Source organism: Miniopterus schreibersii (genome assembly GCF_964146895.1).
Source record: "Miniopterus schreibersii genome assembly, chromosome: 21".
Lineage (NCBI taxonomy): Eukaryota > Metazoa > Chordata > Mammalia > Chiroptera > Miniopteridae > Miniopterus > Miniopterus schreibersii.
The window spans coordinates 10,732,437-10,755,602 of NC_138123.1; the positions used below are offsets into that span (position 1 = coordinate 10,732,437).

General features: G+C 40.5%; 1 protein-coding gene across 5 annotated transcripts in view; it reads left to right on the forward strand.

Annotated features, from left to right (window-relative positions):
- The window catches only part of RGS7 (regulator of G protein signaling 7), a 241,075-nt gene that overhangs the window by 116,922 nt on the left and 100,987 nt on the right, over positions 1–23,166 (forward strand). For 4 of the 5 annotated variants that reach the window (XM_081123838.1, XM_081123840.1, XM_081123839.1 and 1 more), the window contains exon 3: positions 4,366–4,462. The exons of the other annotated variant lie outside the window; for it this stretch is intronic. In XM_081123838.1, coding sequence (XP_080979964.1) covers positions 4,366–4,462 — 97 coding nt within the window. The remainder of the gene's footprint in view (positions 1–4,365; positions 4,463–23,166) is intronic. 5 annotated transcript variants of the gene reach the window in all.

Consider the following 23,166-nt stretch of genomic DNA (forward strand, 5'->3'; position numbering starts at 1 on the left):
GAGTGTTTCATCTCAATTCAGTTCAATATTATGATCCGCTAATGAACTTCAAGAGGCAAATTCATCAAGAAAATAGGAGAGCAGAGACATTTTCATTTTGTCAGGAATGAATGCAATCTCATTTGCCCCTTTCTTCTAAATATTATTTTTGCATTACCCTTCCTTCCATGCAAAAATTATTCTTCCTGACATTTCTTTTAATCAAATCCCCTATCTTTCAGAGGACTACCAAATTCTGTCTTCTACAAGAAGTCTGAGAGAGAGCTTGCTCGTAGGTATCTTTGTCTACTTTGGGATTGACAATTAATTGCTTGAATAAATACTTGGCATTTGACCACAGCTGTCTTTGCCAACTGGATTATAAAAGAAAGAGTCTGTGGCTTTCTAATACGGTGATGATGATGATGATTATTAAAGTGATGGTGATGAGAGCATTATGGTAAACATTTAATTAGCATTGCTTCATTAATCATCACCTGTAATAAGATGTACACTATTATTATTTTCCTTATCATAGAGATGGGAAAAACTGAGCCTTAGAGGAATAAAGTAACTCATTTCACTCTACGATTTGCACTGATGTTAAAATGTGCTGACAGTTGGAAACAAGCACATTCGTAAAAGATCCTGTTCAATTTTATAGGTGCATCTATTTGTCTTGGGTAGGGAATTGGCTCTTTGAGTCAAGTGATGAGACGTAGCCAGCTCTGAACACATCTGATGACTATTTTCAGACCTAAGTAATTTTGTAAGGAGAAGAAATCTTACCGATCATCTGCTTCTTATTTGAAGGGCAAAGAAAATAAGACTCAGAAAGCCTCCGTCACCCAAGGCATGCCCAGCTCTCCCGTCCACAGGCCAGGGCTCAGTCATCTCAGGCTCAGGGTCTCCTCACCTCAGTCAGAAACAGGTTTATGAGAGTTAAAACACGTGCTAACCCTTTACAGCTCAATGGCATCCTCCTGAAGACGGGTCATAGACAGAGAAATAGGTAGGTAAAGATCTCTCTCTCTCGATGCATAGATAATGTATAATATACATCTTCTTTTGAGATGCTTGGGATACCTGAGTCTTTAGGCCTTAAATTAAACTCTCCAAAAGAGTTTTAACATTTATTGGAGTTACTTTCTATAGCCCCTCATCCCTCTTGATATCTAGCTTGCGAGTTCGTCTGCTTCTAACATTCTCCTGGTCTAATTTGCTATTGCTAATAGTGAGAAAGCAGGTAATCAGGTGTGTGAAATCCACGCTTAATAGAAAACTGGAGCTGAGTAAATGCTTATGGGAACTTCAGTAAGTATAGTACATGTGTTTTTATAAGTGGCCTTTGGGATTGATTTTTGCTTCGAGAAACTATATTTTTTTCTTTCTTTGCCTTTGTTTTTGTTTAGTTTAGTTTAGTTTTTTGTTGTTTTTTGTTTGTTTTTGCTTATTTTAGGCCGTGGTAAGGTTCATGGCTAAATCCCATGTGAATAAAGATAAAAACAGTTGAATGCCTTTTCATGATCACATTTTCAGTCTAGAACACAAATCCTCGTTTTACATGGAGTTAATTTCTTTCTATTGTGAAAATTATATCCCAGAAAATGTGAAGATTTTAAAAAAAACCACAGAAGTCACTTTCAACTCCAAGATTCCTAATCTCGCTCCCTTGGGATCCAATAAACAGAGAGGTGGTGTGACTTTGCAGAGAACACACCTCTGCTCATAATGACTCATCTCAATTCAGTCCCCAACCAGGCGATGGCTGCAACATCTGGGTGCTCAGGTGATTAAAGCGGGACTTAGAGAGGTTTCCGAGCTTGTCTAATCCAGCCTGGTTTAAGCCATTAGGCTGATAACACGAGGGTTTACAGGCTGATACTAGGCAAAGAAAGCAGCTTACCCGTCATCTCTAAGCCCTGTGTCAGGTGAATGAAGGGCAAACAGTGACAAAAAAGCAAATCATAAGTGCGTCTTTTTCATATTTCTGTACTTGGATGAGATAGCTTTGTTACAGGAAAAGAAGTGAGGTATTTGGTCCCTGGGGGGGGGGTTTCAGGGACTTGATAAAGAAACAAAACAAAACACTCTCCTCCCCCCCTTCTTTTCTACCTGAATTCAGAACCATTTGAGAATCACATCTAACTGTCAAGCAGATGGCGGTCGCTATATCACCTTGATTGCTGATAAAGCTGTTATGGAAGGGTGTTCGCTAAGCTCTCATCCTGAGACCCAGTTCTGGACAGACTCACTCACTGTCCTTATAGGCTGCCCCGTAGCAGCAGAGTGGGGCCTGGGCTTCCCGATAGAAAAGGGGTGGGCCGTCCAGGCCAGTTTCGCATTGTCAGCTTTTCTGCCTGAGAAGTCAACCCAGCTCCCCAAGAGTGGCGGAAAGGGCCAGGAGAATTAGGCTCACAGTGCTTCGTGCACATGAAAAGGCAACCTGAAGGATGGAGCATAAGCATCCCTAAGGGTCGGGTGTGCATGGACATTGGAAGTCCAATACTCTCTATTTCCGCACCCTGCTTTATTTTTTAAATTCATCTTTATTGTTGAAAGCATTACAGATGTCCCCTTTTTTCCCCAGTGACTCCCCTCCACCCCTTACCCGCTCCCCCTCCAGGCCTTCACAGCACTATGGTCTGTGCCCATGCCTCCACCCCCATCTTCCCTCTGAGCTCCCTCAGTCTGATTCATGCTCCTGTGTCTCTGGGTCTATTTTGTTCATCGGTTTATTTTGTTCATTAGATTCCACATATGAGTGAGAGCATGTGGTACTTGTCTTTCTCTGCCTGACTTATTTCGCTTAGCACAATACTCTCCAGGTCCCTCCATGCCGTCCCAAAGGGTACGAGATCCTTCTTTTTTACAGCTGCGTAGTATTCCATGATGTATATATACCACAACTTTTGTTTAACCTTAAAATAGTTTACCCCATCCCAGTCCCAACCCAACTTCATAAACATTGTGGAGGAGTTAGAAGTATGTCACTGCTTTACAGATGAGGAAACGGCCCCAGAGAGGTTACTTACCTTACTCAAAGTAATGGGTGATCATGAGAAGGGCTGAGAATAACTCAGCCCTATACTCTCCTAAAACCTGTCCTTCCACGTCCCCAGCTATTTCTCACGCTAATGAGTAGTTACCCAGGCAAGTCAGCTTCCTCAGTTCAAAACCATTCTGAAGCTGTGCTGATGGCAATTTGATAGGTAATTAATTGCTATCAGTGTTTGTGATTTTTACCTTATTTGGAAAGAATTTCAGACTTTTCGAAAAGGTTCAAAAGTAGTACAGACAATTCCCGTATGTCTTTTAACTCAACTTTCCTTAATGTTAACGTCTTATATAATTATAGCATCATTATAAAAAATGGGAAACTGACATGGCTGCAACACTGTTAACGAAACTATAAACCGTACTCGAGTTCTACCCTTGTTTTCAGTATTTGCTGAGCTTTTTGAGGGCAGGAGCTGTATACTATTTATTTTCATAGCCCGAGTGCCCAGGGGTGAGTCCGGCCTGCAGGAGGTGAGCAGCAACTGTGTCGGGAATGAATAATGAATGAGCGATGTTGAGTTCCACCCTAAAACACACGTACTGCAGGGTTAGATGCACATAAGGAAAGTCTGAGGCTGTGACTTGAATGAATTTTGTTGAGAACTAAGCTCCACATTAGACTTTGTGAAACAGCCCTTTCAGCTGCGCCAGTTTTTCAAAAGCACAAGTGAACATACTAACTAGATTAAGAGGAAGATGCAGCGGAATTCACTACATGGGCAGAAGGCTGTGGTGTTAGTCATTTCTGTGTGTGTGTGCATGTGTGTGCGTGTGTGTGCACATGTGTGCTTCACATCCCATCCCAGTACATGCCCGAGGAAGAGAAACAGCAGTTGCTGGCAATCAGTCTTGTGTCTCCAGACAGTTTTTAGAAGTTTTTCCTAAACCAAAACGCAGAACCTCTCTTGCTGAAGAGGAAATCCGAACATTTGTTTTTAAGGCTTCTGTTTTCTTTCTCAGTAAGTTCAGTAGAGATAATAATATTAATGAAGTGCGAATGTTGCTGTGACAGTGATTTCTGACAGCTTCACAAAGAAGGACTCTCTTATCTGAACCTTTACTGCCAAAGAATGTGTACCCACAAGAGAGGCATTACTCAAAGCTCCTCTTAGCAGGTTCACGGAGCCCGACCTGGCCACTGTCCTGCTGTTTTCTCCAGCATGTTTTAACCAACCCGAAAATATCGATGTGACAAAGTCTAGCAAGGCACAGATATCTCACTGTCTTAGTTGGTCAAAGCCGGCATACGCGATTGTTACGGGAAGCGACTTTCCTGAAAAGGTTCAGCTTTTGAAAGGCTTTAATTATTTTGTTTCTGGTGTTTAGATGGAAGACGTCATAGCTCGCATGCAGGATGAAAAGAATGGGATTCCCATTCGAACTGTCAAGAGCTTCCTTTCCAAGATTCCTAGCGTCTTCTCTGGTAAGTTGGTATTCGCTATGGCTCTCTTTTGTCCAGATCTTTCCCAGCCCTATTTAAACTCCCTTCTAGCTTCTCACTATTAAAACTCTCCAACTCACTCTTCAGTAACTGCATATAAAATGCTAGTGCCATATTTAACACTTGAAATGGTAATAAAACAAAGAAGCAAAACTCATGATCCTACTCTAGTTGCAAGGACATAATGACAAATGTGAAATAACAGAAAACAGTATTAGAATAAAATGTATGGGACAAATGTGATGTCGATTGTATATAGAAGTTAGGAGGGTGAAAAGAATCAGTGAGGAGCCAGGAAAAGGTTCCTGAAGATCAGTGATGAGCAAAATTTCAATAATGGGCCGTTCTATCAATTCAAGGGTGGAGCTTCGAGTGACCAAACTACAGAGAACCAGGCAGGTAGACAGGGACAAGTAGAGTTGAGTCAGATGATGAGGGTCTTTGAGAGCCAACCAAAAGAATCTAATTCTGATGTATGGGGAAATGCAGAGACATTTAAAATTTTTGCAGAGAATGTTATGATGAAAGTGTTCGGGATCAGTTGACATTCAGTAAAGGCCATTGTCTCCATCATCGGTATAAGGTTCTTCTAGGAATAGTTTGGATGCCAAGATTCTGATATGTGAGGAGGAAGCGACAGAGAGGAAAGAGCATGAGGATTTGATGAATGACTGGGCGCCCAGGATAAAAGAAGACATCACCCAACTCCTGCTTGGTGTTTGTTTTTTAATTGGGTGGATGTGAGATAAAAGACTCATGATCACAACTACGGAAACCCCACGAGTGTGACTGGAAGTGACTAGAGAAACCCAAGAGAAAATGGGTACTAATAAGTTAGAAGTCTGTGCTCTGGCTTCCTGAGGCCCACCCTGTGGGGACTCAGGCAGGCCAGTACCTGGGCTCTCACGGCTAAGAGAAAAGGCGAGGTAAGACCAACGAAAGCCTTGTCGTGAGTGACAAGTAACAAGAGTAAGGAGTCTGCTGCTGAGCATGGGGAGTGGATGGTGCTTGATGGCCTTCATGAACAAAGAGTTGTGATGCTTCCTCATGATCAGGATTGAAAGAGGACCAGTGAACAGGAGGTCTCTGGCCCTGGCAAGAGCATAATAACTAGGACTAATAATTAATAATAAATGCAAATAAGGAGGCCCACATGTTGGGGTTTGAGAAATTCATTGCTCTTCGATCAGTGGTGGATGCTGACCAGAGCTTCGTCCATTGGCTCTCTCTCCCCTGAGCTGCTGTTGAGTTTCCTGAACCTCAGTTAAGAGTGTGTGTGGGGGGGACTAAGGCTTGCAGCCCCCGTCTCTTGTCTTCAGGGCACAGTGGTGGAACCTGTGCCAGTGTCCCCTGGGATTCCTCCTCTCCTTCAGGCCTCCGCCCTGAAACATCGACCCTTGGTTCTGCTCTGCTCTCCAGTTCCTTCTTCCGTCTCAAACTTTCCTACATCTGCAACAGATTCAGCGGTAGTCCTTCGGAATGCAAATTTTACAAACCTTAACCACAGATATTTTAATTCATTGGCACTGGGATGCAGCCAGGGATTCGGCATGTTTAAGCTGATAAAGAACATAGGGGATCGGCACCTGCTGGTCTTGGAGGCAGGCTAAGTATATTTACCTTTAGGTTTTCTGTTGAGTTGAAAAACGCTGATCAGATTCCCACTATGTTCCAGTTACTGCACTGCGTTGGAGGGCTAATATTTCATTTTGGTGGGGAAATAGCTTATTAGACGTTGGGACTAAATGTTCCACTGGTGTGATGGACTGAGGTGAGTTCTGTTCCCAGAGGTTAAAAAAGTCAGTTGTAAGAGCAGAACTATTTCGACACTTTTACTTTATAATCAGATCTGCAACCTACAACATGAATGACATGTACTGACCCCCCTAAAGAAACACCTCTGTGAGGTTTGGGTACAATGATATAGAAGCCTTTAGAGTAGGCAGAGGCATGATCATAGGCCTATTTTTAACTTTACCAAAGTTACAAGCACAGATACTCACTTCATATTCTCTGGGTTGCTTCTGAGAGGACCCATGAAATGCATTTATTCTAAAATAAAACACTAAGAACGTTTGGTCTCTGAAGATAAATTCGACGTTTTCCTTTGCAAAAGCGACAAGAAATGTGTAACCTGTATTTTCCTTTTCCGTTGTCTTCTCATCTCTAGGAAGTTCATTGCCAAATTTAACGTTTCATTCGTATTTTGTCGCCTGACTCATCCCTGACATCCCCACCTTCCTTTCCCTTCTAATTGGTGTTCTGCCTGTCTTTCATCGCTGTGGTTTCAATTTGGCATCGTGTGTGTGCGTGAGAGGGAGGGAGAGAGGAAGATGGAAATTATAAATTGCTTCCAGTCCTGTTTCGGAGCAGGACTCAGTCTGGAAGGAGAATCTGAGAAGGGTCTGCTGCGTGTTGGGTTGTTTTGCCCAGAATCTTCACCTTTCCAGTGGAGCTCTAGGCTGCCTTTGAACTGAAGCTCTCCCCCACAGCATAACATGAGAGATGAAGTTCATATATTACTGCATGAGATTTTTTATTAAAGTGTTCATGCAGTTTTTATACAATCGTATCCTCATAGTGGGGAAAAATAACTATAGAGCTAAAAATATAATATTTTCAGATCTTGCTGAGGATTTCCCCTGGATGAAACCCACACGTCCTATTCCTACATGATAGCGGTTGCCCTGAAATTCATATCCTGTGACTTAACAATATTCAGTCATCTTTCATCTGAAAATCTTCAGTAAAGCAAACGGTGGCACTTGTATCAGCTGAAAAGCCTTCGTATTTAAGCTCTGAATAGAAGCAGAGCAGACCCACGTTCAGATGGAGCCCTGAAGCTTGTGGATAAAAGAGGAAATGACCACTTTTACATTTGTGTGGCCTTTGGTCCATCTTTGGGGACAATTTACAGCTATAACATTTACCCCAGCTACATGCGTATTCGAGTGAATTAAAACTGACAACAGAGGTTTTCAGTTGCTTAACAAGATGTTGAAATACGGGAGGGGGCAGGTTGCTTCATTTGTAGAAAATATATTACGTAATAAGAATATTGAATATTATTTGGGTTTAGATTTTTTTGTTGATTTACAGTCATGGATACTTTATAGAGTGTAAGTGTATAAACATAAAATAAATAGGCTTTAAAACCTAATGAGAGAAAAAATTGCTTTTTCAATATTTAGTGTTTTAAGAGTTTAACTCAGTCATAGGGATTTTCTTTTTAATAATAAAAGTATTTTTAATAAGGGCTTGTTATTTTGATTATATATATTAAAATAGCGATTACTTATATATAACAATTATAATAACAATTACTTTTATATTATATATGATATATACAGGGTGGAGCAAAAGTAGATTTATAATTGTGAGTGTGCTAAACACAGAGTTTATACTTGTACTATTATTTATTAATTATTGTATTATTTTCCATACAAACAACTGTAAACCTACTTTTATCCCACTCTATATATTTCTTACTTTGGAGGAAAGTATTAGTAATTTGGGAGCCTAGTCATTGGCTTTTAATATATTCATTTAATTCCTTCCTATACTTCAAGGCCATTATTGTTTATCTCTATTTCTTAGAGAAGGAAATGGAGGGTCAAAGAGTTCAAATTTTGGTCTAATGTTACACAACTTACTACTATTTAAACCAAATCTGTCCAAGATCCAGTCCCTTTTCTGCACCACCACAGGTTCCTTCGTAAGGGCTGTTCGTTGGTTGAGGGTGACAAGTGAGCATGAATCAGAATCTATGGGATTCTGAGTCCTGGGAACACTTACCTTTGTCTCCCAACACATCCCTCCTCCAGGTGGAAGCTCTGGAGCACTTGTCAGAAAGACCTGAGCTTGGTCTGTTTGATCTCTGAGGCTATGCATGACCTTGAGAAAATGTGGAGGTTAGACCTGATGATTTCCAAGTTTTCTTATAAGTTCTGTATTTCAGAGCAGTGAGGAGAGGAAAATGTGGGAAAGGATTACTGGAAGAGATTACACTAGACTATTCACAAGATGACTAGAGTCATCGATGGAAATCTTACTGTATTTCCCCCCAGCCAATGCCATCCATGCCTACAGCTTTAACCCTTTGCGGTCATATTAAATTTGGACATGGGTGTCATACTGGTCGGAATTAAGAGCTTTCAGAGAAATTATGAACTGATACATGAATGAATAGAGTTAAGATTCGTACGGTTCCTTGCTGTGGTGGCTGAGAGCAGACATACGACCGGAATGGTAAAAAAGCTTTGGGGGCTGAGAGTAGACAAACGACCGCAAAGAGTTAATCATGTCTCGGTGCACCCTTCACGGGTGTACCTCTGGCCCAGACCTACTCTCTGAACTCCAGTATATTAAACTTATGCAACGCCTCCACTGTGCTGTTTTTTCTGTTTGGAGTGCTTCCTTCCCTTTCCCCCTCTGCTCAGCTTAGACCCCCTCAACTCAGGTCTACCCCAGTTTCCTTTCTTAAATACACTCATCAAACCTCAGGTAGTATCTCTAGAAATATCCACCACCACAGCCCCACTCCCTGCAAATTAACTGAAATGAAAATGAAACTAGTTTACTGGCCTGACGCTCCACGATTCTTCAGAGTATTTGGGTGTTCTCCTATTTGGACATTCAATATTTCGATTATTCTAGATCATGGTGAAATAACTGGATGAGTTTCACCTATTGGATGAGTTTCATGCCCTTCAATGGATTGACTGGGAAATTACTGTGTTTCTCATGTAAGCCACAGCAGGAAATAAACCAGAATTCTCTTTTTGGTTCTTTGTGAATGGCGTAGGTTTACATTAAAATTGAATTATACCGTGCTTGTGAAGCAGCCCACTGAGATCAGAAGGGACTGCCTGTGGCAGCTATCAAATAAAATGGGTTATTTGATGTGTTTGAAGATTGGACTTAGGGCATGAATTTTTAGGAACCAAAGAAGCTGGTGCGTACTCCAAACCACTAAGCACTGTTAACGAGAGAAATAGAAATTAGTAGGGAGTTCTAGTCAGCCGTTCCTATATTTCATATAGGTCTTTTTTTTTATGTTTTATTAGTTTGAGAAGGTTCTCCATCCCAAGAGCGTTGGTAATTATGGAGCTGAATCTCTTTGCTACTTTTCTTTTGCAACTTAAAACGATTTCTCGCCTAAGTTGGTCCTCAATTAGGAGGAGCAGAATTTGTGGGCCCTGTGATGCCTTGTCGTTTTCACCCATGTACATGAAACCTGAACAGCATATATGGGCTTAAAAATCAAGTTGCCTTTCAATGTAATAATTTAAGTGTGTCCTGCCTCTTGTCTTTTATTACTCTGAGGGCTGTATGGATATTTATTAGTGTCGTGGAGAGATGATCTATGTAGACTTAATCTTATCTTGTGGGTCGCTGCACAGGTGAGAAGGAAAGTGAACGAGCTTGGTGATACGAACTGGGCCAACGCAAGTTTCAATAGTACATATTTTATACCTAAATGCTTTTGAGAACAGCTTTCAAGATGCCTTACATGACTTAAACCTGATTATTTTTGGAGTCAATTTTAAGACAGTAAGAATAAATAAGGTGGGCTATATTTTCTTTGGAGACTCTAAGACTAGGTAATTCTAAGGTGCTTCTAAGAGTCTAAAGATGCTCCTTTCTGAAAGTGACATCTTACTATGAAATATTTCCATCTGCCCTTGGAATGGCTATCACGGGTCTTACAGAAATTCAGAGAAAAATAGATTGCTTTTGAAAACAATCCTAAAGTCTTTTGGCAAAAATGATGCTTATCGTATTTGTTTGTATGCTCTCCCAAAGAAAAGTCAAGAATGCCGAAGGGAAATTTATGAGCAGTCCATAGGAAAAGAAGTGTCTTAAATATATTGGCAGTTCTTAAAGCTCAATAAAAATGAAATCATTTCTGGGAGAAAACAAATGTTAACTAGATCTACAAGAGGCATGAATGTTTGCCAATAAACAAACACACAATAAACCCCCACAAAAAACAGTCCTTTTTTTTCCTCTTCCTGACACACCTCTCTGATGAAGTGGTAAGGCAGCCGAAATATGGTAACTACGCAGTGAACCGCGCTGGGGAGCGAGAGGAGAAGCTGAACCATCACATAATCAAATAGAGATTTCAGTTGTCTCAGCTGCCACAGATTCCTGACCCTCCGCTGCTTGTCATTCTTTTCTTCTTGTGAAATAGCAACATGAACTGATTAGGAAGAGTAAAGAATTCTAATCTCAGCCCCTGGGACTCTCTGGCAGAGGTTCTAGATAATTATCTTTCTAATAGCTAAATGCTATTGAGGAATGATAAGGTTAGCTGTTTATTGGGCTCTCACTGTATTTGTAGAGAAATAACTTATTTTCAAATGTGGTTGAATCAATCTGATCTGATCAAGGTGAAAAGCAAGCGCTTGCTCGTTTTATGTTCACCAGAATGTTAGACGAAACAGTCAAAATTCAGGAGTATTTGAATGCTTTGATTTTAGCATTTGCTTTCTTTATAGCTTTGCAGACTAGGCCCAGGAACTGTTTTCTTCTTCAGACCAGCTGTGGGTGGTGGTGCTGCTTCCTGTGATGTTTTCTAAGCATCTAAATTTACTATTTTATATATGTGTGTGTGTGTGTGTATTTTTTAAAAAATATATGTTTTTATTGATTTCAGAGAGAGGAAGGGAAAGGGGGAGACAGAGATAGAAACATCAATGATGAGAGTGTCATTAATCTGCTGCCTCCTGCACGCCCCCGACTGGGGATCGAACCCACAACCCTGGCACTTGCCCTGCCTGGGAATCAAACCCTATCTCCTGGATCCTAGGTTGATGCTCAACCGCTGAGCCACGCCCGGCAAGGCTACTATTTTATATTTTAAGTAAATATTATTTGGATTGGAATTGATTTTGTCTTCTAAATAACTCCATTCCAAGAGAGGGAAAATCGTGTCCAAATACATAAATATTTCTATCAAAGTCTACAAATGAGAGTCCTCTCTGACTACCAGCTGTTGGTTTTTTTGGAACAGTTCCATTCCCCTATCTTTTACTCAGGACATTGTGGCTCCTCCTCATGGCATCTTTGCTGGAGGCAGGACTTCCCAACACATCTGAGTCATCTTACTGTTGTATGACCCACAGCTATAAATAAATTTCTGAAGATGAATAGTTGTACTTAAGAATATGAACAGAATTCAAGCGTAAATCATGAACAGTGGGCCAAAATACATAATTTACTGGAAAAATGTCACCGTGCCTACAGAATACTGGATTTCTTTCTGTAAGGAGCTCTCTGGAAGAGACTCCAGGAGCCTTGAAGTGAACTTCAAGTTCTCCCGTTGCTGCCTGGGAGTCTGACAGGATCCAGAGGTAATTGCAAGGTGGATGCATAAACACGTTGTAAAGGATCTACAAAGAAATATTGAGCCTCACTAATACTGTAACTTCTTTTGGGGACTTTGGGGAAAAAGGCAATCGATGCACTTTATTCAGAATTTCCAAAAACCATTACTGTATTTCTACAAAAAAGGACTGTACATGGCAGCCTGGGGAGTTGGGACTATTTTGGCATTGTTAAGGAGCAATATAAAAAGGCAGAAAACAGTGCAGTCATAAACAAACAATTTTTGGAAGTCTGGGAAATCCCCGCTGGTGCTGAGTTTTATCTTAGCATTTAAATGTTATCTTTATAGGCATCTCTGGACTCTTGAGATTTACAGATGATGCCAAATTGTACTAAAAAGCAATAAACCAAGCCAAGAAAGAAAAAAAATATATCAAAAGATGAAAACACCAGGATATGTGAATTCAGGGTCCAGAAAGTTATCAAAAAGATAAATTTAGCCGTGGCTGATGTGGCTCTGTTGGTTGAGCTTCTCCTGTGTGCACCGAAAGGCCGCCGGTTCGATTCCTGGTCAGGGCACATGCCCAGGTTTCAAGTTTGGTTCGCCATAAGGGTGCATGTGGGAGGCAACCAATCAAGGTTTCCCTCTCTCTCTTTACGTATTTTTTTAAAAAGATAAGTTAACCACATAGAAAGTAATATATTTATTAAAAAATATGTAAAGTTTGGTTTTGGGAGGACAGGTTCAGCACTAATAGTTAAGACCCATGAAAGGACCCAAAGAGTAACCAATAGGCTAGTTCCTGAGGTCACTGCTCTGTTGTGCTCCATGGATCAAGACCACATGAGGTCTCAAGTAAGGTGGTCAGTATAACATGGGAAGAAACTGGATAGAAATAGAAAACTGTCCTGCCCATATTTAAAACCAAATGAATATAAACTCATCAGAATTAGAACCATTTCATGCCTTTTTTTTTTTTTTTTAATCCAACCTCAAGGTCAACAGAGTTTGAAAATATTCAGTAATGGGGCATCCCTTGAAAAGGCAGCTTTAGGACATAAAAAAGACATTGGTAGTTTCTATAATCTAAGTAATTAAAAAGGTAGAACTCATTACTGGTCATGTGTTAAAAATACAAATACTAGTTTGAAAAGGGTTATATAACTATAAATAATTAACGCACCAGAGGTGAAACAAAATAATGGGATATTTGGGCTCTATTCTTACTTCTTGATGTTAACGTCACCAGGCCATTCAATATTTCTGTTTTGTGGCACACACACAAAAAGAAATAAATGGGAAATTATTATAGATATTACAGTTAATATTATGGCTTTTATTACCACCTCAAGAGGCTCAGATTAGGCCCAGATAGTTAATCTGTTGTTGCAAGAACTAGGAATTACCTATGTTGCATGCTCTGTAGCATCTGGCACCTTGTTTTCTTAGCAGGTTCTCAAAAGATACTTGTTGAATTTCTATAACTTTCATCAAATCATAATCGTTCTCCATATTTTCAAGGTGCCTTATAGCCCTTAACACTCTTTACTATGTTGTATCTTGTAGTCTTCCCTACAAACAACTATACATATCAAACTGAAATCTTCTAGTGAGATACAGGCTTGTTAATTGCTCTTTTCATATCTTACCATTTGAACTTAAGATCATTTCATATTGATATTGATTATTTTTCTTAAATAAATCACATTTTGACTTTCTTAACGAATATCTTCATTATTATAATGTCAATACTCAGTGGGTTGTGCCATCTGCTCCATTACTGAAAGAAGAAATTAATGAAAGTCAGAGGCAATTTTGCAGATTTTTCCTGGGAGATTTAACTGATGCTGACATAGGAAATTTTCATTTTGTCGAAATCTACTATGGAGATTGTTTCTCACAAATGTTGACTTTGCTTTAAAGCAACAAGACCTGTTCGTTAGTGAATGGTTGTCTAAAATCCTAGAAATGAGAGGTTGCTAAAGAAGAACCTATTAAAGTGGAGCTTTACTTCTTTGAATTAATACATTAATGTTGGTTTCTTTTGAGAGATGGAAATTAGCCCTAGAGGTAGAGATTTACTTAGGATGCACTAAAGCCCTCATTACCCCCAGGAATGAATGAGTCTTGATGACTGAATTGCTAGTCTGGATGTGCTTTATGAAATAATAAATTAGTGCACAGCATCTTCCAGGTGCATGTGTAATCTCCCTTTTTGCACAGCCTTTATGTCTTGATGACACCATCTGGTCTTCCCTTCATGCCTCTCTCTCTTGGAACATAAGTAGAAGGACTTCCAATATCCACCTCCCAGTAATTTTAGGATAGAGAACTGTCCCAACCTTACTCCTATCCCAGTCTCATCCAGACCAGCCTATATTAATCATTCCTACCTTTGGATTTTCCTAGCGCTGTGTTTTTCTTCATGGAATTTATTTTACCTGACATTTTGTCCTCAATGGATATGTGATATGATTCTTACCAAAGGCTGTGGCACCTTTGAGAAGAAAAGAAATCTCGCATTTCAGTTTGTATCCTCTGTAGGACACAGTGTCTGGCACATATAGACACTCAGCAAATGTTAATGACTTCTCATAGGACAGCTGATGTCCCGGACATTCAATTACATCCACAACAAATTTCACTTTCTCAATTTATTGGCAGTGGAAAGAGCACACATCTCATTATTTGCTCTGTTGGCATCCAGCTCTGTACGATGCTTTTATCTCAGTGGGGAGCACTAGAAAGATGGCAACTCTGCTTTGTTGTCTATTACGAGCTTAGATGGGCTTCAGAATGGAGTAGTACCAGGAAATTGAACATAATTTTCAGATTTCTCCAGAGTCCAAACACACTCTCAGTTTAAGTTTTGTTATTTGGTTTAAACATTTATTCGCACAGATATACACAGCCTTATGTTCATCGCAGCATTACTCACGGTGGTCCATGGGAACAACTGAAGGGTCCTTCGATAGAGCGTCGGACAAAGATGTGGGACATATATACTGTGGACTACTACTGAGCCATAAGAAAACATGAAGTACTGCCACTTGCAAAAACGTGGATGGACCTTGAGAATATCACGCTAAGCGAAATACATTAGTCAGAAAAGGCTAAGAACCATACGATCTCACTCATATGTGGGATATAAAACTGACTCATAGACACAGACAAGGGTATGGTGGTTACCAGAGGGAAGGGTGGGTGCAAAGGGTAAAAGGGGCCAAATATATGGGTGATGGAAGATGATTTGACTTTGGGTGGTGGACACACAATGCAATGTACAGAGCATGTATCATGGAAATGTATACTTAAAACATATAATCTTATTAACCAATACAACCCAATAAATTTAATTTTAAAAATTCAGAAAAAGCTAAGAACCATATGATTTCATATGTGGGATATAAAATTGAAACTCGTGGACACAAATAGCAGTGTGTGATGGTTGCCAGAGGAAGGGGGTGGGGGGTGAAGAGGGTCTTAATATATGGTGACGGGAGAAGATATGGCTTTGGGTGGTGGGCACACAGTGCAATAAATTTCTGAAGATGAATAGTTGTACTTTCTTGTAACATAGAAACCCACACCGGCAACCTATATGTTCATATTGACTATTGTCACCCCAGTAAATTTAATAAAGTATTAAAAAAATAAATAAAACTAAAGATGTTTTTTTTAAAAAGTTGATTTTGGGAACATTGGACAGTCCCATATTTAAATTTAATATTTTTCAAAGCCTATCTGAAATAGTAAAGAGAGTATATACAGGTGGAAAAGAAACCTGGATTTTAGTTTTATCTCTCATGTTGAAAGGAAAACAGGAAATGTTAAATGACAGCTCGGGCTCCGGTGCGTAAATGAGTTTTGGTATAACAACTATAGCAACTATTGGCATTTATGGAACGCTTACCATGTGCTTGGCATTCAACCAATATTAGCTCTTTAGAGATATTCTTTTACATATTAGTGTCCTTACAAAGATAAGTAAAGTTCAGGGAAGCTATTACTAGCCCTAGGTGATACTTTTAGTAAGCACTAGAGCTGACATTTGAATCTAGGAGAATCTAGATTCAATCATCTGATTTTACAAAATCATAAAAAAGCACAGGCCACTGAAATATTGTACGTATGATATATATTATATAACATATAGATACATGTGTATAATATATCATAATTTGATTCCATAAAATAATTTCTGTTGTCCATCCTTCCTTGTTTCATTCTGCACTTAGCATGGAAAATGCCCCTTTCTTTACAGAGAAATCAGTCTGGTGAGAAAGTCCTCAGGTAAGGTGACATGGGTAGTAATCTAGTGGCCTTTCTTGTTTCCGAGACTCGGTTCCTTTATAAGCCTCGGTTCATTCACCTGAGTGCACTGGGGCCTCTCCCCTGGGAAAGGCCGTGTTTATTGAGATACGAGCAGGCACAGGAGGAGGGAAGCAGGGCGCTGAGAGCAGGGCAGGAGAACCGTGGGGGAAGGAGACAGAACCAAATCACAACAAAGACGAACAGAGAGCCATGGCTCAAAGGCTGAAGACAGGACCGCGCACGCAGCCTGGGGAGAGCGCAGGCTTGGCCCCAGGCCTCCGCAGGGAAGCGAGTTGTGGTCTTTTTGCTGGTAGGAGGTCTTCAATTTGTGCAAAAGGCAACATCTGTGAGGCCTAGAGAGAGGACGCAATGAAACGAGGCCTGCCTGTACTTGTGTCAACTTCCCTGGGGCCTCATGGCTGCACTTAAATGCGTCATGTCCCTTCCCTCCCCCTCCTGTCCCTTCCACCGACTCTGAGCAGCAGACACCGAAACAAACACCCAGTGCACCCAGTGTCCCCAGAACCTGGGTGGCAGCTTGGCACGGCCACAGTCCCACAGCCGTCCTTCCATCGCTTCTCTTCAAATACCATGATTTTCACATTGCATGGTTTTCAAATACGTTTGTATTATTGGCTACCACAGAACATGCTTGCATCCCAATTAGTCATTTTTTTTCTATCTCATTTATTCTTTAGTTCAGATTTCTACTAACTCATATCGTTTGTGTAATGGCTCAGCCTGTTCCCAGGGAAACGGTTGTGCTTTCTGGGTAAACATAAGATTTTGTCCTAACTCCCCTTTGTCACATTTTGTTGCAAAGAAATAATTTAGGTAGTTGTTTGTTTTCAAATTTCTTCTTTGAAACATTTTCTTAGGAAAATCACACACACATTATTTTTCTGAGCCAGTCCCATTTTTCCCCTGTAAACAGCACTCTGTAGAGAAAGGAGTAGAGTTGATTTAAGATGCTCGGGCCAGGGAGAGTCAGAAAGGAAAGTTATGAGGCTGGGCTTACAGTTGTGTCTCTAGCCTGTGATGTGGAACAAACTTAGAGCATGGCCTCTCTCTCTAGCTGGAGGTTTGGGGAATTATTGATACAAGGTCAGATTTTACCATGTGAACAAAAAAATGACAATTTGAAAGCTCAACCTTTCATTTGCAGCACTGGAGATCCTCACTGAGCAAAATTTTCTCCAGCGTTAATTGCAAAGCACGTAGTTCTCATATGGAAAGAACCTAATATGCAAAGAATTATCATCATATAATCAAAGGACTATTAAGTGCAGCACAGGTCAAGGACAGAATATATACTCAGACTGTATCTAAATGAATAGACATTAAATCCAAAGATCGTGTGAATGTTACTTGAGGTCTGATGACTATTGGTGTAAGCCATACATTCTCCCCTCATAATACTGCTAGAAATTTAAATGTTAATAATCATTCCAACCTAAACATAAAGTGAGAATGCCTGTGTATCGAGTTTCAGGATGTCTGTTCAGAGTTTGCTCAGTAAGGTGTCAAACCAACAAGTATTTTAGCCGTAGTACAGTTTCCAAACATGAGAGCAAAGTTTCACGCATGAAAGAATTAAGGGGGAATGTAAGGTGGTATATTGCTAAATGCTGAATTGCTCGAGTCTGTGGGGGTTCAGAGTGGAGGGAAGCCATCGAGGAGGGGTGGAGGGTCAGGGAAGGACTTGTCAAGGGAAAGGAGAGAGAGGAGAAGGGCATCCTAGTAGAAGCTCAATCTGAGAAACATAGAACCTGAATCAAGTAGATGTAAAGAACTACTGGTCACTGGTCACTTTCACCCCGCAGATAATGGTATCTTAAGGTTGAAACCTAATTTGGTCTTTTTTTTGGGAGGACATTTTTTTAATTTTTTAAAAAAATTGATTTTAGAGAGAGGGGAAGGGGGAGGGATAGAGAGATTAAAAACATCGATGAGAAAGAAACATCGATCAGCTGCCTCCTGCACACCCCCTACTGGGGACTGAGCCCGAAACCTGGGCATCTGCCCTGATGGGGAATCAAAAGTAACCTCTTGGTTCATGGGAGGACTCTCAACCACTGAGCCACACCATCGGGGCTGGAAGGACGATTTCCATGGCCCATACATCTTCATGAGATCATGTGGCTTTTCTCCCTCAGAACAAATTCCATTTTGGAAACCTCCCAGGGCCCGTCTGTGGAAGATCCTGAGATAACAGGACTGGATTACATGTGGAAGGCCTGCTCTCTCTCTCTGTTCCTCTTATCAAAGACTTGTCAGATCTGGTGTTAATGAGTTATAGGTATAACATTTTTGGCTTTTAAAGCTTTTTGATACCAGACCTATGTTCCTCTTAGCCTAAGCCTTAGAGAACCCAAAAAGTGAGTTAAAAATAGAACTAACATTTTCTTTAAAAATTTAAAGAATCATCCTCAGGATGAGAGCAAGGAGGTTTCCTTTAATATTTGATCCCCCCCCCCTTTCTGTTTTTGGCAGCATTCGGATGTACAAAACTCATTGAAGTCATTCCCATCTGAAAGCATTTATGATCAAATATCAGAAAGCTAAAAATAAGAATTTTACCCTTTCTCTAGCGGTTATTGAGTATTTCTCTGAACCTTTCTGATCAGGTAGCCTTTTAGCAGGAGGTGGATGTTAACAGTTGCTGGGTGCAAATGCAGTGGGAGATCATTAAATAATTCCAAAAATAGCTGCTCTCACAACCACCCGTCAGCACTAAGCGGTCTGGCTGGTTTCAGAACTTCAAGAATTTTTGAAAATGGTGACGTAGCCATAACTCCAAGGCCAGAATTACTTTACACCAATTAGTAGCTAGAATATTTTATAGCTTTTTGAGACGGTGCCCTTTTCTTGACACTGTCTCCTTGGATTTGGGGGAGGGGTAACCACCTCACCCCACTCTCAGTTCCATGTGGTTTGAGTGGGGCAACCTATTCCCAGGATCAAGGGTGTTGGGAAGGAATGTCACAAGCTCAGCAAATCAGAGATTTATTCTGGCACTTTTGTTAGAACCACTGGGGAAAGGCTTTTCCTGCATGTTGTTGAGCTGGTAGGTATAAAACTGAAGGTAAAATGTGTCTGTTAATGACACTAGTGCAGAAGAGAGCAGAACCATAAAGTGAAGTGAAATTTGGTCCTGACAACAACGTTTGAGCAGCTGGATCCAGCCGTACCTGAAGCTTTTCAACTGCTGAGCCAATAAATCCCCACTTTACTTTACTTGTTAGCTTAACCTGGGCTTCTGGTAATGAGGTATGAATTATATTCCTTTTCACGATCCTCAATTCTCATCTCCTTCTAAGGGCTTCTTTGCATCTGACACCAAACTTGGCTATTTTGATATTTTTTCCTTTGGATGAAAATTTCCTTTTAAAGTTACATATTTTTATTTCTCTGGCTTATTTTTGTAAAATCCAAACAAGCTAAGATACAAAGACAGTTAATCATCTATTTTTATCATCGAGGCCTGTGATGTAGGCTCGATTTGCCACAGTTGCAGGAATTCAAAGACGAGAGGACAATTATGAAGAATGCTACAGGGTGAGTTAACCCCACAGGGTATTGTCCATCAACTTCTTAATTATCTGACTGTAATTAGGTTTCTGTGGCCTTTTCTTTCCTCCAAGATGCTAGAAGCACTAAGAACAGGCCCAAGTAATACATACTGTTGTTCCTACTGTAATCTTTCAGATATACTTCTTTCCAAGGGAGCTTCACCACAGTATGGACCACCAGATGTAACAGTTGTGTTTTATGTGCCCTCCTATCCAGTATCAACGGTCTTGGTATGAAATATGTGCTGAAAACATATTTGCTGAACCAAACTAATTTACCTGACTCTGTAGTCAAAGTGTTCATTTGTCCTGTGTAGCCATCTCTTTAGTGATTTCTCACTGAGCGCCTTCCACAGTCAGGTTCTGTGAAACGCAGGGATGACACCAGCGAGGAGGCATATTCTGGAGTTTCTCACTTCTCCTGGAGCGCTGACTTACATTGGGCTCATCTCCTATTTTCCCCAAACCCACACAAGTGTCAATAAAGGAAGGTTTAAAAGGACAGGAGAGCAGGCAGGAAAGAAGGAAATAATCGTTGAAAGATGTGAATAATTCTTTTGGCATAAGAAAGAGATGGAAGAGAAGCGTCCACACGTAGCAGAGTGGACAGAGCCATAACACAGCTTCCGACAGGGGCCACCAGGGAGAAGTTAGCCAGTTTATCTCACAGGACTCAGTGCTGTGAAAGACTTAGTTAAAGAACAGGGCTGGAAAGAGATGGATTTGCAGAAACAATGCACCTAGAGAGCTGAATCCCCAGGTCCCTTCCCCAGTCCACGTAACCTCCTAGTGAAGTCACAGAGTGTGTTCTCTGGAAATACTGGAAGGCTCCTGATTTGAGAATTCCAGGTAGAAAAGGCAACTAAGTGCAAGTCTGTATTATTGAACTTGGGGACTTTGTTCCCCTTTCCCAGCCTACCTCCAGGGCCCTGACAGTCATATGCACACTTCCAGCTGAGACCTAAGGGAATTTGCTTCTGGAGAAAGTCACTGACTCTAGAACAGTGACCTTTTCATACTGGTATCTTTCCATCCTAAAGGGATTTGGAGGTATAAAGGAATATAACTTTATACGGGAAGACAGGTGCACACACACAGAGGAAGGCATTGATTCAGCTTCAGTAATTCATCAAATATTTCATCAGAGTTGACAATAGCCCAGGCTGTGTGGAATCAGGGGCACCTCAGGTAAGAGAACTTTCATGACTGGCTAGGCAAAGAGGTATACCCTCTTTCTGAATTTAGACAGCAACTGATAAAATTTAAAATCTGTTTACTCATATATTCCCAATAACTTTAAACTTTGTTATTCTGGACTTTTCACTTACAGATAGTAAAGTTTTCGTTGGAAAAATAATGGTCCTGGGTTTGCATGATTCAAAGATAACTTAAGATTTATATAACATTTCTTGTCTCTAAAACATTTTTATGCATTACACTTTCTTAATTATTTTTTCCAAAATCACTCTCAGCTTCTTACATTTACAGTAATCTAATCATCTCCTTCTAAGATTTTTTTTTTCCTGTCCAGCGCCCCATTCCTATTTCATTACTTTTAATCTGATTGCTCCTTGAGATGAGGACCAGATCGTATCTACTTCTACATCCCCACACACAGAGATGCTAAAAAAAAATGCTTGTTATCATTTTTTGTATGTCTGTTATTAAGCAGTCAAGTGGTCCCTCATCAGGAGCACAGCGCCAGCTCTTAGTGTGGTGCATTAATCATGATTTCATTTTCTGTATTTTCTGACACCTTGCCATCTTTGAGCCTTGCTGATCTGGTCAATACTGCAACTCCCAGGGTTAGTCAACTTCTAGAGACAGAAAAGGACTTGTCTGTAAGTAAAGCTTTCATTTACAAACCAACCAGTCCAAAGGCCATACCGCTCTTATACTCCTGGGCCCCAATCCCCTTGTCTTAATCACCCCAGAGCCAGGTACCAGACAACTCCTAATTTTGCTTACCCTGTCTTGTCTTGCCTTTTTCATGAAAACCACAGTGAGGCTCTTGTTCCTGCTTTCCCCTCACTCTCTCTGCCTCCTGGTGACTGACCCTGGTGCTTTCCCGTGTGGCCCTACATGGCATGCCATTACTCCTGCTGTAAGGAGCTATGGGTAAAAACCTCTTCCTTCACAATTGTTATTTCCTTGACTTCATTCTAACTCAACCTCATGAAAACAAATCCCGGGTACATTTTAAAACACTTGGCTTGCCCCATGTCCAAGATTTGGCCAGTAAGACGACAGCTAGCCCAAGTGTAGTCAGGGTTTTTGCTTACACATAGAGCAAAAGCAAGATCAGCATGATGTCAGCTTCCAGCGTCCCTGTTCTCATGGGACACCACCAAACTAGAGGGAACAGATGACCCACAACACAGGCGGTGGGTCACTGTGTAGCTGAGAAGTCAATTCCATGCTGTAGCTAAGTGGTCTTATAGTCTGCAACTGAACCCAAAGATGGATGGAGTGGAAAATTCCATGCCTCATGGGAACCAAAGTTGAAAGGAACATCTTTTAAGCATCTTTCTTCCTCTGACCAAGACCATGCATCTTTTCTACACTTTCCATTTTCAACTCCCCCTGGAGGAGAGGTGCTATGAGATAACAATTAAGAAGAGTGTAGACTCTGAAGCCACACTCCGTGGTTAAAATCCAGCTCTTCCATTCATGAACTTTGTGACCTTGGACAGGTTACCCAACCCTATTGTGCTTCTTTCTGTTTCTTCGTCGACAAAAAAAGTGATAGTGGTTTTAAGAATTAAGCGAGTTAATATATGTGACATATTACTTTACTATCTGGCTGAAGGTAAATGCTCAGGAATTTTTAACTATGGTAATTAGCTATCATCATAGAGCAAAATAAAGGAGAAAACTCAAGGAAACCCATAGTGTCTTTATTCCTTTAGCTTTGGTTACAATGTAGGTCTTTCAAAAACTATTAGATTTCCAAATAATATTTAATTAACTTATGTAATATATAGATAGAACCCCAAAGTTCAAAGCAATCTTTACTTCCTCTGGTCCAAATACTGATCTATCCACTGACTTAATGCGGTAAATACTGTGTTATCTTCTTGATGAGCATTTTTGGCTGCTGCAGAGCTTGTGGTCAGCAACAACCAAACTCATGAGTTGCTATCAAATCTTCCCGGTTCTGTATTGTTGCTTTCCAAACACCTCAGTATAGAGCTTTACTTTTTGGGTTCCATGTTCTTGGACTCAGCACATCATTTCTACTCTCTATTGGGACCAATGATTTAGGAGCAGTTACCTATGCATCTTAACTATTAGGTGAGAAACTAGTTATAGATAATATATAAATGTACTGTTCTGATTATAGTGACCTCAGTAGTTATTAGCCTATTTGCAGATCTTGTTTTTAGAAAAAAAGTTCTCAGTTCTCTGTAGGTCCCTGATTGTTCGTGAATGTTCACTAACTGAGCGCATAGGCATTCCAAGCCCTG